Here is a 15,300-nt window from a genome sequence, read left to right on the forward strand (position 1 = left end):
AATGTTTCTGCGATACACATTTTTACCTGTAATTGACTGTTAACGTCTTGTTTACATCATTGACATCAAAATTCAATCTAATTTCATCATTCGTAGATTTGTTTTTAGAGAAGTCTGACCCACGTTTTCAACTTTAATTCTCATGTTGGTTCCATCAACGTAGCGTTAGCATAGCATTTGTTTTGGCAGCTAATCTACCCAAAACGTTCAGAATTTGTAGTGCTGGATGTCTTAAACTATATTCGCAATATATTCATCAATCAGATTTTAAACCCATCCCCACAGGTACCACTGGCCCTCAATGACGTTAGCATTTTTCTGCCTCTCTCTGCCCAACTGATCAGAACAAAACATGTTACAGCTTCGACAAATGAATACATCTCGCGTATGGTGTGTTTTATTTATTAAAATATGTTGATACTGAACTGCGCTAGATATTTACTGATGACTTTTTGTTTTTGTGAAGTGATAATGGTGGTATTCAGAGGCAGATTAAGTAGGATAAATCCCTACTTAAGGGCCAACAGGTACCAAATGCACAGCCCAACACTAAAGGAAGGCGTCATGTGATCCTAGACAGACTAATTCTATTACCATTATATCCTATGTAGATAATTTTGAGATTCCACTTTCTGTTATATGTTCCCAATGCTTTTGTCCATATCATATATGCAAATGAGCAATGTTGTAACAAAATGCAAACTAACGGAAGTTCTCATAATTTGTAGTTGGTGACATTCAAGGCAGCTAAATTTTGTGCAGACGGGAGCAAAAAAAAAAGAAAAAAGACATCAATCACCTGGACAAGCTCTTTTCACAAATGTATTGCTCTTCTGTGTGTGTGTTTGCCGCCATCTTTGTAACACCAGCCATTTTAGAGTCAAGTGCTGCTGTGCAAAAAAACTAACACACAAAAAAAAACACAAATTCCAAAACCAGCTGAGAGAAGAAGTAAGGAAAGCAGAGTCCTTTTTGTGATTGTTGCAAAGTTCTCTGTACATGATGTTGCTGAAGTGTTTAAAGCAAGTGATGAAACCTTGGGGGAAAAAAAAAAAAAAAAAAAAAAAAAAGGCCCCCCGAAAAACAATTAACCCACAAACGGCTCATAATACATAATAATAATAAACATTTGTCCGATGGTATTTTTTCACAAATTAAGTATGGCCCTCAGAGGACTAAAGTGGCCCCTGATAGGAAAAAGATGATTTAAAGGAAAAAAATTTTATTCTATACATATACTGTTGTAGACTAACCGTTAAGATTGCACTTGATCTGATTGCTTCATCACAGCACAAAAATCCAACAAAGAGGCTCCAGATTTTGTTTTTGTTAAATGATATTTCAGAATGAGCCCACAGCCCCAAAAAGAGGCTTTTGTGTCAATGAGCTTGCGATGGTGCATTGAAAGAAGGCCAGAGGAAATCATCCGTGATCAAGTGGCGCCCTCTGCTGCCAATCCAGATCTGTGAGCCAGCATCATTAAAAAAAAAAAAAAAAAAAAAAAGGGGGACAAGAAAGAAAATCCACACTCTGAGCTCTTTCACATTATAAAGACAAAAAATATTCCGACAATTGCGCGCTCTCCCCCCGTCCGAGTCCATGTTACAAAACTTCCAAACAGTGCTGTAAAAGACAATAAAAGATCCTGACTGTCTGTTCCTTCCGAGAGGATCCTCACATTTGACCCTGTTTTCTTTCTTCCGCCCCGCCATCTTCCTCTCAAGTGTCCAGACCAGCTGAAGAACATTTCCCAGGGAGATCCGGCTCCCCTGCACGTGTTGGTTCCTTCCTTTCGGGCTGATCATTTCTCACACCAGCATGTGTCGACGCCGGTGAAGGGCTAAGTGGTCCGAGCGCGAGAAGCTGCGGTCGCAGTCCGCGCACTTGAAGGGTTTGACGCCCGTGTGCTTCCGGTAGTGGCGGGTCAGCTCGTCTGAGCGGGCGAACTTCCACGTGCAGCCGTCCCACGTGCATTTGTAAGGCTTTTCTCCTAATAGGAACACACAGAAACACACACACTCTAACAAAAATATCAACAAACTTAGCACCTTATAGTGTTTTCTTAGAATAGCTGCATCATCCTAAAATGCACTTTTTAAATATTCATTTTTTTTGGTCGAAGCTGTCAGAGAGTAATTGATTTAACTTTTTTTGTATTTTTTATTTTTATTTATTTATTTATTTAATATATTTTTTATTAGGTGGTTGTCGTGCAGTGTTGCTGAACTAAACTACACTGACTGCCTGACCCTCTAGTGTCGGGAGAAATCCATTACTAAGAATTTTTGCTATTCAATTTTGGCACTTGGTCCCTAATCCCTGCTAACATTGGGCATTCATTGTACATACAAATATTGGTAGATTAATATTACAAAATATAAGAAAATAATTTTAGGAATGGCCAATACTGTTGATTTAGGGTAGAATTTTCTATGTGTCTTCAATATAGCAGCTCATTTTAGCTTGGTAGCATCAAAACATCTAATTTAACATTTTGCTAGTCTAATTTTAACCACTAGCACCACCAACCCCTAGATTGAAAATAAGTGAATAAATGAAGTAGCAAAGTGCAATGTTGTAATTAGGTGTACCGGTATTTTGAAATGTCCACACAGTAAAGTCGAGTGCTAATCGGTTGCTAACACGAGCAACGAGCTAGCTTGACAGCTGCTCAGAGTAATACGATAAATTGAACAGCAATGTGTGTTTTTTTTTTGTGGTCACAAAATATGTCAAATTACTTTAGAAAACCGCCAAATTCTTAGTTTTCACACCTTAAACACTGTCTTGCACATTTATTTTATTGTCCACTAATGTTAACTGCTAGCGCTAGCCTCTCGCAAGCTACCCACCAAATAGCTAGCTGCTAGGCGGCATCATTAGCTGTTACCAAGGTTTATATTATTTTAATTTGTTTTAATCTGGAATGATTGTTAACTTCTTACACTTGAAAATGGGTGTAATTTTTGGGGAGCTTGGTATTTGTAATTCATATTACTTATACAACAGTCAAAGAATGTTAACATGTCCTACTTTCAACATCACATGGTAATGACAGCTTTTAATTTTCATGTAGCTCAATTGACAATTTCGAGCTTACGTCACAACTCAAAATGGCGGTCTTAACTCGGTGAAATGACTCTCTCCGTCCATTGAAAAGCATTGGACATTAGATTATATTATTTTGATTTCAAAATGTGATGAAATGTCAATTGACTACAATCACAATCTGCCTGGTTTGTATGATAGTCACAGGCAAAAGCAATACAATAGTTTTCGGCACATTGCGGAAATATCACAAATAACCGGAAGTTCGGAATTGTCAATAAGATGAAGGAAGAGAGTGATATTTAAAAACAGAAAACATTTTGACGCAGCTCTTGAATGGGATCGCATTCGACGGGTGGGTGTACATCGTTTGAAGGCCACTGACCTGTGTGCGTCCTCCGATGTGCTTTTAAATGGGAACTTTTGGTGTAAACCTTATTGCAGCCTTCAAAGTCGCACCGGTGGATTCTCCGTTTTTTGGAATCGGGCGACTCCGACCTCCGGGGGCGCCGTATGCTGTCAATACTGAACGGTGACATTGAACTGTAACAAAAGCAGAGGCAAAGACGGTGACATATTTTTTACTATCCCGTAACTGATTGACATTTTAAAGGATTTGAGGATCACAAAAAATAAATAAATAAATAAATAAATAAAAGAGCAAAGTGTTTATTAAAGAAGTGGGGGGAAAAACATACTTTTAGATGGTTTACAATAAATAGTTTGTGATTTAAAGTATCAAATATTAGGTAAATATACTATGTACAGATATTGGACAGATAGATAGATAGATAGATAGATAGATAGATAGATAGATAGAGATAGATAGATAGATAGATAGATAGATAGATAGATAGATAGAAAGAACATGGATTTAATGTTTAATGTGCAATTACGCCAGCAGGTGGCAGTATAAGCCTGCACTGTAATAAAAGTAGACAAGGGCTGCTCTTTTCATTTCTCCCATACTGACTACCATCCATCAACGTGTTTTATTTCTCCATCTAGTCATTTGAGGTTAACAACTGCCTACCTAATTCCGTCGTCCATAATTGTGGCATTTCCACACACGAGTGGTCAATATCACTTTGACAATGTCATCTGTTACCGTTTATCACTGTGATGTAAAAGTTGTGTTAGGACTCGAGCCGGACTATGTGTCTTCTTTATATAGTTGGACGCCCCACAACATGTAATAAAAAATAGTTTCCTTGATTTAGAGTAATTATTATTGTTTTAGTCTTAATTCACATGCATGCTTGACAACAAACATCGAGTGTCAACCCCCTGTTAGATGCTAGATGGTAGCATGAATGACGCTTTTCTTTATGAGATTCAATTATAATTTATAAAGTGGTTGGAATAGCACACTATTAAATGCTGATTATTGTTCATCTCAATTACAGTAAAATCATTGTGACGATGCACTTGAACTGTCTCAAATTCACGTGGCTTAATTGGTGATAAAGAATAATCACAATTTTTGCAGCACATTGATGAGGAGGGCCACATTGTCCTATGACAGCATTTGCCTTGCCATACATATTGCATTTCAATGTGCATTTAAAGGGCCAAATGAGGAAGCATGAGAGAGGAAGTTTCACGGGGTGGGTTTGTGCGCCAGACAGTTCACCCAAAGGACTGTCGCCACCGCAGCAACACCACTTCCTGTTTCCCCTGCGTCTTTTACCATCATTTTTTTCAAATTCTCAAAAAAAAAAAAAAAATGGTGCACACCGACAAGCAAAAGAGAATGCTGCAAACACCTGTTGTACTTGGCCTGTTGCCAAAGTGAAGCTGCAAAGGAAATTCTCAAGAATTCTCAAGCCTTTCGCGCTCTACATTCAGCTGCACAATATGAATATATTGTGAAATATTTTGAGTGTTATGTTTATATGGTCATTTACACATGTTATATTTTACACAAAATATGTATTTTAGATTATTGTATAAAACTAGGGCGGCACAGTATGTGAGTGGTTAGCACATCCGCCTCCCTGTTCTGAGGCCTTGGGTTCGAGTCCAGGCTCCGGCCTTCCTGGGTGGAGTTTGCATGTTCTCCCCGTGCTTGCGTGGGTCTTTTCCGGGTACTCCGGTCTCCTCCCACATTCCAAGACATGCATGGCAGGTTAATTGGGCGCTCTGAATTGTCCCTAGGTGTGCTTGTGAGTGTGGATGGTTGTTCGTCTCTCTGTGCCCTGCGATTGGCTGGCAACCAGTCCAGGGTGTCCCCCGCCTACTGCCCAAAGCCAGCTGAGATAGGCTCCAGTAGCCCCCGCGACCTTTGTGAGGAACAAGCGGTTCAGACAATGGATGGATGGATATATAAAACTAGACTAAGAGAAATTGCGTGGGAATGCTGAAAGCTGAATGCTAATAGCTGAATGCTAAGATTAGAATGCATGTGGATTGCTTATGAAGCCAATTGAGAGATAAATTACTGTATGAAATTATAACCTCCTGGTTGCTGGACAATGCGTTGTGCCACCAAGCAGTATCAGACACCTGGTAATGATGATAAGTTATACGTAAGGAAGTGGGCGTGGAAAGTGATACTTGGAAAAAGTTAAATGTCTGTCCCATTAAAAATGAATGGGGAAAAGTTTATATTAAATGTTAAATAGTGCAAATATGGTAAGTAATGTAGAATCAGACGATATATATACCCCGGCAGGCATGAATTTTTTAAGCTAGTTGAAATTTGAACAATGTAAATTGGAAGTATGTGGGAGTTGTTGCTTCAGCATTCCCACAATTATTTATCTAATTTTATATACATTTTTATTATTTTTTTCTTTCAATGGGCAAAATCTTATGAAAAATATTAATATTTCATTTCATGTGTAGAATTAGTTGACCCAAAATACTAATAGGAAATTGACTCTCCCAGGTCAAGACTCAAGCGCATTCAAACAGCCGCATGGTATTCCACTACCGGCCTTGGCTTGTGCGTGGCCAAACCATTTCAGCATGGAATGGACCAGCCGTGCGGGACTTCTCCCGAACTTCCTGATGGCCAACACGCCCCTGTTAACAACATCAACCTTGAAAAAGATTTTTGAATTCCAAAAAGTGCATGTGGTGAAGAGTCTCTGGAACAACGAAGGCTAAACTTCTCCCTCTCTGTCTTTTAGTCGAGATTTATCACGTCAACATACTTCCTTGGACCAAGTACCTATTAAACAGAATTTTGATGGCATTTTAGGGCATCTCAGAATGAGCAAAAAAACACACCAATAGGTGAGTTTTTCAACCATTAATGTAGTACAGGTCAGAGAAAAATGAATTACTGTATAATTTAGACATTTCTGATTACAGCTTCCTAAATAAAGAATTACACAATAAAATGAACGTCTGTACTTGTGTTGTTTTTTACCATCATTACTGTCATTTAATAGATTGAATTTAAGAAACAAACATGACACTTGTTAAAACACTCAACGTGTAATAGATGTAATTTGTATACAGTTAATATTCAAGGTCTTCATGAAGAGCCGCTGCAGAAAGGAGGGACTTAAAATCCAAACACATTATACATAAAAACTAATTGGAGCAAAATCATGCTTTTATACCTACAAAGTGATCTATTAGCTCATGAATCCATTACTTTGCATAAGCTTTGATCTTATCGTAACGTCACTGGGGTGTGACGATCAGTTGGTGCTGAGGCAAAGCCAGCCACGTTGCCTCCAAACCTCTGTTTATTTGTGTGTCTAGGGGAAAAAGGAAGTAGCACTTTGAAGCATTTTAAACATTGCTGACCTCTGTTCAAGTTCCTCTCTTTTTGCTTTCTCCCGAGTCGGATCAAAATGTGTGCGTAAACGCAATTTGTGTCGCCCGAAAGGGGTGGTCTGGATCCTGCTTTCTGAACACAATAGCATCTGTGTGTTTGGCGAAAAGGAAAGCGGGTCATGCTAACGGATGGGGTTCTCACGCTGCATCTAATTGCGGCTTTACAGAGAAAACAGGAAAGGACGTGAGAAAGTGTGCCCTGGGTGGCCTCCCGTCGGCCATTGTGGTACCCGTCAGAGGATATGACTCCAAGCACTGCCGCACTCCTGCCACCTACACGTTGCACTCGGGCTCCGCCACGTCTTGAGAAACAAGCCAGAGTGATGTGTCGACCATGAGGACAGTATAACCAGAGGCACCACATGCCTTGCATTCATTAAGCCCCTTAATATTAACTGATACCGTCTAGAATAAAACTCTACATTTGCACATCAACATAACTATATTATCAAACAAAGCGCAAGAAAAAAAAAAAAAAGTGTGAACTGTACAATGTTAGTACAACTATACAGTATAACTGTACATACATATATATATATATATATATATATATATATATATATATATATATATATATATATATATATATATACATATATATATATATATATATATATATATATATATATATATATATATATATATATATATATATATATTGGACTTCCCAATGTCAGCAGTGACGAATGTATGCAAAATTAAATGTATCTAATTTTGGGTTTTCGGCAGGATACAAAAGATTTTCGCAGACAGTGACAAATTATCTGAATATGCTTGAAATATCTTTGCAACAAGTAAAAAGTGTCTGAACATCTTACAAATCCTGATAAATACACAAAATTTGCTACGTTCGCATGCATTCAGTGCTCGGTGAGATTCCAGCTTTATCGGCCTTCAGATTTGTAAAATGGACGATGCCGATATTTGTCAACATGCTAAATATCGGTGCAGATAATCGGTCTATCCCTAGTCAATAATCCATAAACCTGACTGACCAAAAGTATAGATTTTTGAACATTTATTTTTCTATCGGTGCCCTGCGATTGTCTGGCGGCCAGTCCAGGGTGTACCCCACTTCTCACCCAATGTCAGCTGCAACCTAATGCCAAAAATTAATGATGCACGTTATAAAGACTTTTGGGGGTCTTTGCTACTCCCAACTGGAGGGAGTCTCTCTGACACACACACAAGCGCACCCCCCCCACACACACACACACACACTCCTTCTAGCCTCCGTGTTCTCTTTTCAACTGCCGTCCTCCAACAATAGCCGATCCACTGTTCCCCTGGGAAACGCATGAATATGGAGAAGGTTCCTGAAGAAACCTACTCTGCACACATACACGTACACACCCATCATACATACAACTCTCCTCTCTCATTTCAATCATATTAATATATGGATCCCTGAAATGAAAACTGTGCCCTTACACCTCTCCTCTGTGATGCTCTGCATGATGCTTGCGAGTGCACCCTTTCTTTCAACCTCACAATGGAGCGCTCCGTATGTCAACACAGGCACACGCGTCGTGTCAACCTCTGCATTTAACTCGAGACGGACGTGTTTGTTTGTTTTTTTTAAGTCTGTCGTGTTCCTGCGTGGACAAAGAGTTGACCTCCATGTGGAAGCGGCTGTGCACGGCGCTGGAACATGTGTTGACGTACAGCGGGGGCACTTGGACACCTGAGGTCTACTGATGGGAAGGAGAGAGTAAGGGGGCAACAGCCTGGCTGGACGCTTGGGCACGGAAATGCCTGCCAAACTCTGTTCTCCTCTGAATTACCCAGTGCCATGTTTGTGCGTGTGTGTGTGCGCGCGCGTCCGTCTTCAAACATTACCACTAAGCTGGCAATTTTATCTGAATGTGAATGAATCTGAATTGCAGTGAGCTGTCCGAGTTGAGAGTGAATCAACAATCAGTGGATGGTTATTGTGCAATTCCCAAGCCCAGAAGTGATTTAGTAGCATCATGTTTCCACATGAGAAAGATTAGCACGGTCTGGGAATACTTTCCTCGCAGTCAGACTAAATAACCACCCGATGGGCATGAACTTGAGTCTGGCCAGGCGGCCGTTCTGGCTCTGCGTCCAACAGTAAAGGAGGGGGGCGGGGTCCCGACTTCCTGCTCGCCATCAGGAGAGCGTCGGAGCTGTCATCCGCTCAAGAGGCGAGTCTTTTCATTCAACACAGATGGGCTGGCACTGCTGAGGCTCGCCATGCCCGGAGGCCGTAAAGTATGCCCGCCATGCAAGACCGTATATGTAGTTGCGCGGCAACGCATCACGTCCAAGGCCAGTGTGGAAAAGCACTTCCAGGGAGATGGTCAAGGTCTGACTTTTAGGTCAACTTGTGGAAAGGTCAACCTGTCCTTGTAATTGACATTCTCATTTAAGTTCATAGACCTTTTAAAACTGTCACCAGGCTATGGCGTTAGCTACACCTGCGCAATTCAAGAGAGCTACTTCAAAAATAGATGGGCAAAATTGCAGAGCAACCAGATGTCAAAGCCCACTGAAGCGCTAATTGTCGCCTGGTACAGGAAACTTGTTTACAACATGCGGTAGGAGTCTGCACTGGATCTCATCTGAAAAGCTATTTACATGCACGGCACGGTGTAGAGTGGTTAGCACGTCCGCCTCCCAGTTCTGAGGACTCGGGTTCGAGTCCAGGCTCCGGCCTTCCTGGGTGGAGTTTGCATGTTCTCCCCATGCCCGCGTGGGTCTTCTCCGGGTACTCCGGTCTCCTCCCACATTCCAAAGACATGCATGGCAGGTTGATTGGGAGCTCCGAATTGTCCCTAAGTGTGCTTGTGAGTGTGGGTGGTTGTTCGTTTCTGTGTGCCCTGTGATTGGCTGGCAACCAGTCCAGGGTGTCCCCCGCCTACTGCCCAAAGCCAGCTGGGATAGGCGCCAGCACCCCCCGCGACCCTTGTGAGGAATAAGCGGTCAAGAAAATGGATGGATGGATGGATGGATGGATGTATGTTTTTATTTAGCAACAAAGTTGAAATTGATTCGGTAGCTAACTATTTCATGGCTCTCTATTAGTAATGACATCTACAAAGTGATATTAGTCGATGTCAGGAGTAGTTTATCTGTACTTACCTTTTTATGGAGGACCAAAACTACCAAATACAGTAAAACCACCGCTGACGAACGCTTAAGCTCACGAACTTTTCGCCTCAAGAACATTAAATTCGCGAGTATATAGTCTCTGCTGACGAACTAGTTTTCGGCGGACGAACCAAACCACGCGGTCGAACAGCACCACGGTGGCGGCCACGAGAAGCTGACGCACGCTCACAGCGTCCCAGTTCGTCACCCCCTTTCTTTGAGTGCGGACGTGGTTTGTGTTTGATAGACATTTTGGACCATATTGAGTGTACTTTTGCTATTATGGGACTGAAAAAGACCCCACCACAGGCTAGTGTTAAGCCTAATGCTACGTTCTCACCAAAAGCGAGGGACGGCGATTCGGCGGCGCGTTTGCATTGTAGTCAATGGAGTTCGCGCCACTAAAAAAAGCGAAAGTGCTATCACGTACCTCAATAAAGGAGAAAATCGTGCCACGGCTGTTTAGTCCCAGGAAAGAAGTGAAAGTAGTTGGCGGTGCTCACTTTTTGTTGACTCGCTAAAGTGCTCCACTTCCTTGTTCACCAAGGGACACGCCTCCTCCACTCCGGTGAGCATGAAAGTGCGAATGAGCGGCAACAGTTCCAAAAACACTCGGTGAAACTCTCGCGAATGAAGTAAGTCTACCATTGCTACCATACTTAAGAACTACCATCACAAAGGTAAATAAAACGACTTTATTATAAAGTACAGTTTATTTCTTTAATTACAATACAATAGCACATTTATAATACATAAAATAAGGTATATTTTTGTGTAGTTTTAAGGCTTATTTAGTAGAAAATTATGTTTTATACGGACCTGGGAACGGATTATTCTCATTTTAATGGTTTCTTATGGGAAATAAATGTTCGGAAGACAAACCTTTCATCTTACACACACTTTCTGGGAACCAATTATGTTCGTGAGCTGAGGTATCACTGTAAATAAATGAATAAATAAATAAATAAATGACTAAAAGCAAAAATAAAAAATGGATATAAAAAATATAATTCAAAAATTAAGTACAAAAAGTCTCAGAAAATTTGAATATTGTGATAAAGTCCATTATTTTGTGTAATGCAATTCAATAAATAAAAATGCCATACATTCTGGATTCATTACAAATCAACTGGAATAATGCAAGCCTTTTATTATTTTAATATTGCTGATTATGGCTTACAGCTTACGAAAACTCAAACATCCTATCTCTATCCTATTCTATCTATTAGAATATTTCCCCAGACCAAGTAAAAAAAAAAAAAGACATAGTCAGCAATATTAAAACAATAAAAGGCTTGCAATATTTCAGCTGATTTGTAATGAATCCAGAATGGATGGCATTTTTTCTTATTTAATTGCATTACAGAAAACAATGGACTTTACAACAATATTCAAATTTTCTGAGGCAGACTTGTAAATGGAAATAAAAACTAAATTTACAAATAAATACAAAAATAAAAAACAAGATTAAAGAAATAAAAAAAAATTTAAAAAAATAAACGTAGACTAAATACAAAAAAATAAATATAATTAAATATTCATCAATAAATAAAACCGCTCTGCTCTCACATTTATTCATTTCATGCTGCAGACGCTCTGTCAGGACGAAATGTTATTCAAATGAGGGGGCAGTCCTAACCATATCGTGGGTTGGGCTCCGCCGTTGCAAACTACCTTTGAATGGTCGAGTGAGAGCATCGACGAACAAGGAAGTCTCGCCGGCTTGCATGGAGAGCTCCAGCAATGGACGACTATCTGTCACCACAAATTGTGTTTGAGCAACTCAAGTCGCAAGTTGTTGCTCACCATTTTCTGAAGCTGCTGTGATTGGTTGTTACATGAGACCTGAGCAACTGTGATGTCATTTTCAATCGACAGCAGCTGTGATGTCATTTTCACTCGACAGCAAGTGGCATTCTGATATTAGATACTTCTGGATTTTGCCGCTTAACTCATATTCCACTAACTCATTATCATGTGACTGGTTGTTCATTGTCAATACACGTGCAGACATTAGTAAATACCTCAAAAGACACATTTATGACAAAATTCTCCCAAATAAAGCTAAACTAAACTGAATGCAAAAAAAACCCCAGCATGGCGCTTAAACATATGTAAAAGAGACTAATACTCACTCTTGTACAGCACGGGCTATAGACAGTGCAGTAGAGCCGGTCTCGTTGACGCTGTCCAACGTCACGTTTGGCAGGTCGTCGTCATCGCTGTCACTCTTGATGTGACGCGGCGACAGGCCGTTGTGTTCCGCGTGCGCTGTGAGGATGAGACGCGACCATGAAGAAGGTGGTGGTGAATATTTGTGTTCAGTGTACTGGTGGATTTCGCCAACCCTATTGCTTTGTCCCGCTGCTACGCAGGTCCCATCCTGGTGTGTCATTTTTTTGCCAGGTGTATGTCAATCATAGAGTTGTCATAGCAACTTATATAAACCAATTAAAAGGGACTTTAACTGTTACATTCCTTCCTATTTAGTTTCACAATTACATTTGTGTTGTCACTCATTCGCATCTAATCGCTTGTAGGTGTTTTTTCAACACACCAGAACTAGAACTACTTCCTGCTTCCATGTTTACCAATCATGGGAAATGTAGTCCCACTAGGCTAATATAGCAGTCGCTGGTCAAACCCAACACAAGCTGAGCTTTTCTGGCAGCATATTTCCAGTGTTACAATGGTGGTCCGACACGAGGTAATGGCACAGCCAGCTTCTGATCGATAACGAGACCGTGCAAAAAAAAAAAAAGTTAAATAATGATGAGTGCATTGGCTTGTTTAGCAGCGTTGAACTCACCCTGGAATGAATAGAAATATGAAAATCATTTCAATGCTAATGACCGGAGCTGTTTTAAGACTGTTGATTGTCCGCTGTTCCAGATCATCTGAAATCTAGTGTCGCATGCACATCCACCAAAGAAACATTAATTTGGCATGATGTGCAAGGCCATTGTGTACGAAGCTACATCTACACTGAGCACCGACCTCTGCCAAGTCCAAATATTCCAAATTTGGAAGGCACACCACATTGTACATCTCCATTGGTACCCACCTTCTGTGCGTGTTTTCACATTTGCAATGCCCCTCCCTCCCCCGCCCCCACCCCACATCCAAAAACAAAAAAAAACCTCTCATCTTTATTTTCTGTTTATATAGAGCGTTTACAATTAACAACATAGCATATTTCCTGCAAGGTGGGCATGGGTGGGGCTTATTAAAGTACAATAATGTTACACAATATTAGACTACTTTACATTTTATGTAGGGCTGTCAGAGTTAAACCGTTAATAGATTAATTAATCAGATAAAAATGTTGCATTAATCCCGAATTAACGCATATTAATTGCACTATTTTTTTGGACCGCACTTGAGCCTTGAACGCAACCGTGGATGGTTACATTGAAGGCTGCGCAGGTCAGTGATGACTGAGGTCAATGCACGGCATTTCCTACGCCTGTTGTTCCAAAATGAGTGCGGTGACTCCGGTTGGTGTGCTCGGTGGTAAATTTCGCTTTAAAAAACACCCCGACGGGACTTTAGAAAAAACAAAAGTAATTTACGTTTAATTAATTAATAATTGCTGAATTGCAACCAATTGATATGATGCTGTTATTTTTTGAGCAATACACGCATGCATGCAATTGCGTACATGCATTTAATCAATGTTTGCAAATGACATTCAGATAATAAAATGCGTTAGTGTCAAAATATTACAGTATTTTGTATTTATTTTATATTACACGAATACGCAAGTAATTTAGCTGATTAATCGTGATTAATCAAAATTAAAAAGTGTGATTAATCAGATTAAAAATTTTAATCGTTTGACAGCACTAATTTTATGTTAAGTTAATGTTAAATTAATTTCAAAACAATTACATAAAGTGCTATTATGGAGACTAAGTCACATTCCCCCACAAAAGTGTACTGGATGCTACGTTGTCTAAGCATTTAACACAAGATCATCTTTAAAGGGATACTTCATCATTGAGCCATTTTCAACACTAAGAAGATAATATTTTGTTTTTAATTAATATAATAGTTTCATTATTTTTCATGAACAATTCTTGCCTTTAAAAGCTAATTGTTCCACTTGCTATCAATTGCAGATGACATCACCTGTGCTGAGGACGTAGGCAACAACCAATCATGGCTCAGTTTGCTGACCAAAACCAAAAAACAAGTGAGCCATGATTGGTTGTTACCTACTTCCTCAGCAAGGTGATGTCATCTTCAGTTAACAGAAAGTGGGAAAATGTTTTAATGGTGTTAATTGTACCTAAAAATAATAGTTAGCAAATTAATTCTGGACAAAACATGAACTTTTACTGCTAGAATTTGCTCAGTGAGTCAAGTATCCATTTAATACTGCACAAGGAATTCGGTTACAATACTTAAGTGTCCATACTCAAATTCATCTGAGAGGCTGATTTTGTGTGTCGGTAGGTGCTGCTGTTTTGGTTAGCAACAGAGTTCACCATGGCTCAACATGACTACACTTTACATGTGCAAACAACTGCGGCTATAAACAGACTTAATTGCACTTGCCACCCTTTTAACTTTGTGATGGGGAAAACGAGAGGTGTCCCTTTGAGGGATGCGTTTATTTGTCTTAAGTCAATCATGCACATGGTGATTAATTATGGCATGACAGCTGCCTTTAAGCAACTCACCACAGGAATTAAAACAGACTGATTTTGCCTTTTTATTTTCAAGTCAGAGCTAAAGTTAGCATGTAAAAAGAACTGTTTTATTATTTAACATAGTAAATTTCTCTTTATACTAATGTATGATGGGAATGTTGAGACGTTAGAAACATTTTTCCCATGAGGACAAGATGTTTTGAACTTTAATGTCAACTGGCATCTTTCGTTTTCTCAAGCTGTTGCTCTTCACCTTCAGAATGAACCACAGAATAGTGATTAAATATTGATTATAATTCATTCAGAAAGAAGCCCGTACAAAGATATCCAGTCAATAGAGAACATATTGTCCATTGAGGCTCTCCTATATGAATTTCAAAGCTATCAAGGGTCCTTTTCGATGGCAATGGAGCCATTATGGCCCATAATAAGAGCAGCAAATAAAGCAGTCGTGACTGCTTTTAAAGCTTTTTACTTGTACAATCTGAAGAGGGGGGCTAGGGTAGGGAGGGGGTCACCATCTCGCCTGGCCTATAGAAAGCCTGCAATTAGGGAGTGTAATTAGCTAGAAATGCGATGTCGGGGGGAGGAGGGGGGGTGTATTTTGAGCGAGGGACACAAAGGAGGAGTGCTGGAGAGGTGGGCAGATCACCACATTTCTTTCCTTTCTTTCCCTCTCTCCTGTTGTTTC

At 40.0% G+C, this 15,300-nt stretch overlaps 1 protein-coding gene across 2 annotated transcripts in view; it reads right to left on the reverse strand.

Annotated features, from left to right (window-relative positions):
* klf12b (Kruppel like factor 12b) overlaps positions 1 to 15,300 on the reverse strand; it is a 56,443-nt gene that overhangs the window by 2,020 nt on the left and 39,123 nt on the right. For both annotated transcript variants that reach the window (XM_077537254.1, XM_077537253.1), the window contains exons 4-6: positions 12,090 to 12,225; positions 3,434 to 3,591; positions 1 to 1,990 (exon numbers count right to left, since the gene is read on the reverse strand). The exon at positions 1 to 1,990 is cut by the window's left edge and continues 2,020 nt beyond it. In XM_077537254.1, coding sequence (XP_077393380.1) covers positions 1,809 to 1,990; positions 3,434 to 3,591; positions 12,090 to 12,225 — 476 coding nt within the window. In that variant the 3' untranslated portion in view covers positions 1 to 1,808. The remainder of the gene's footprint in view (positions 1,991 to 3,433; positions 3,592 to 12,089; positions 12,226 to 15,300) is intronic.

This window comes from Festucalex cinctus, chromosome 11 (assembly GCF_051991245.1).
Source record: "Festucalex cinctus isolate MCC-2025b chromosome 11, RoL_Fcin_1.0, whole genome shotgun sequence".
NCBI classification, from domain to species: domain Eukaryota; kingdom Metazoa; phylum Chordata; class Actinopteri; order Syngnathiformes; family Syngnathidae; genus Festucalex; species Festucalex cinctus.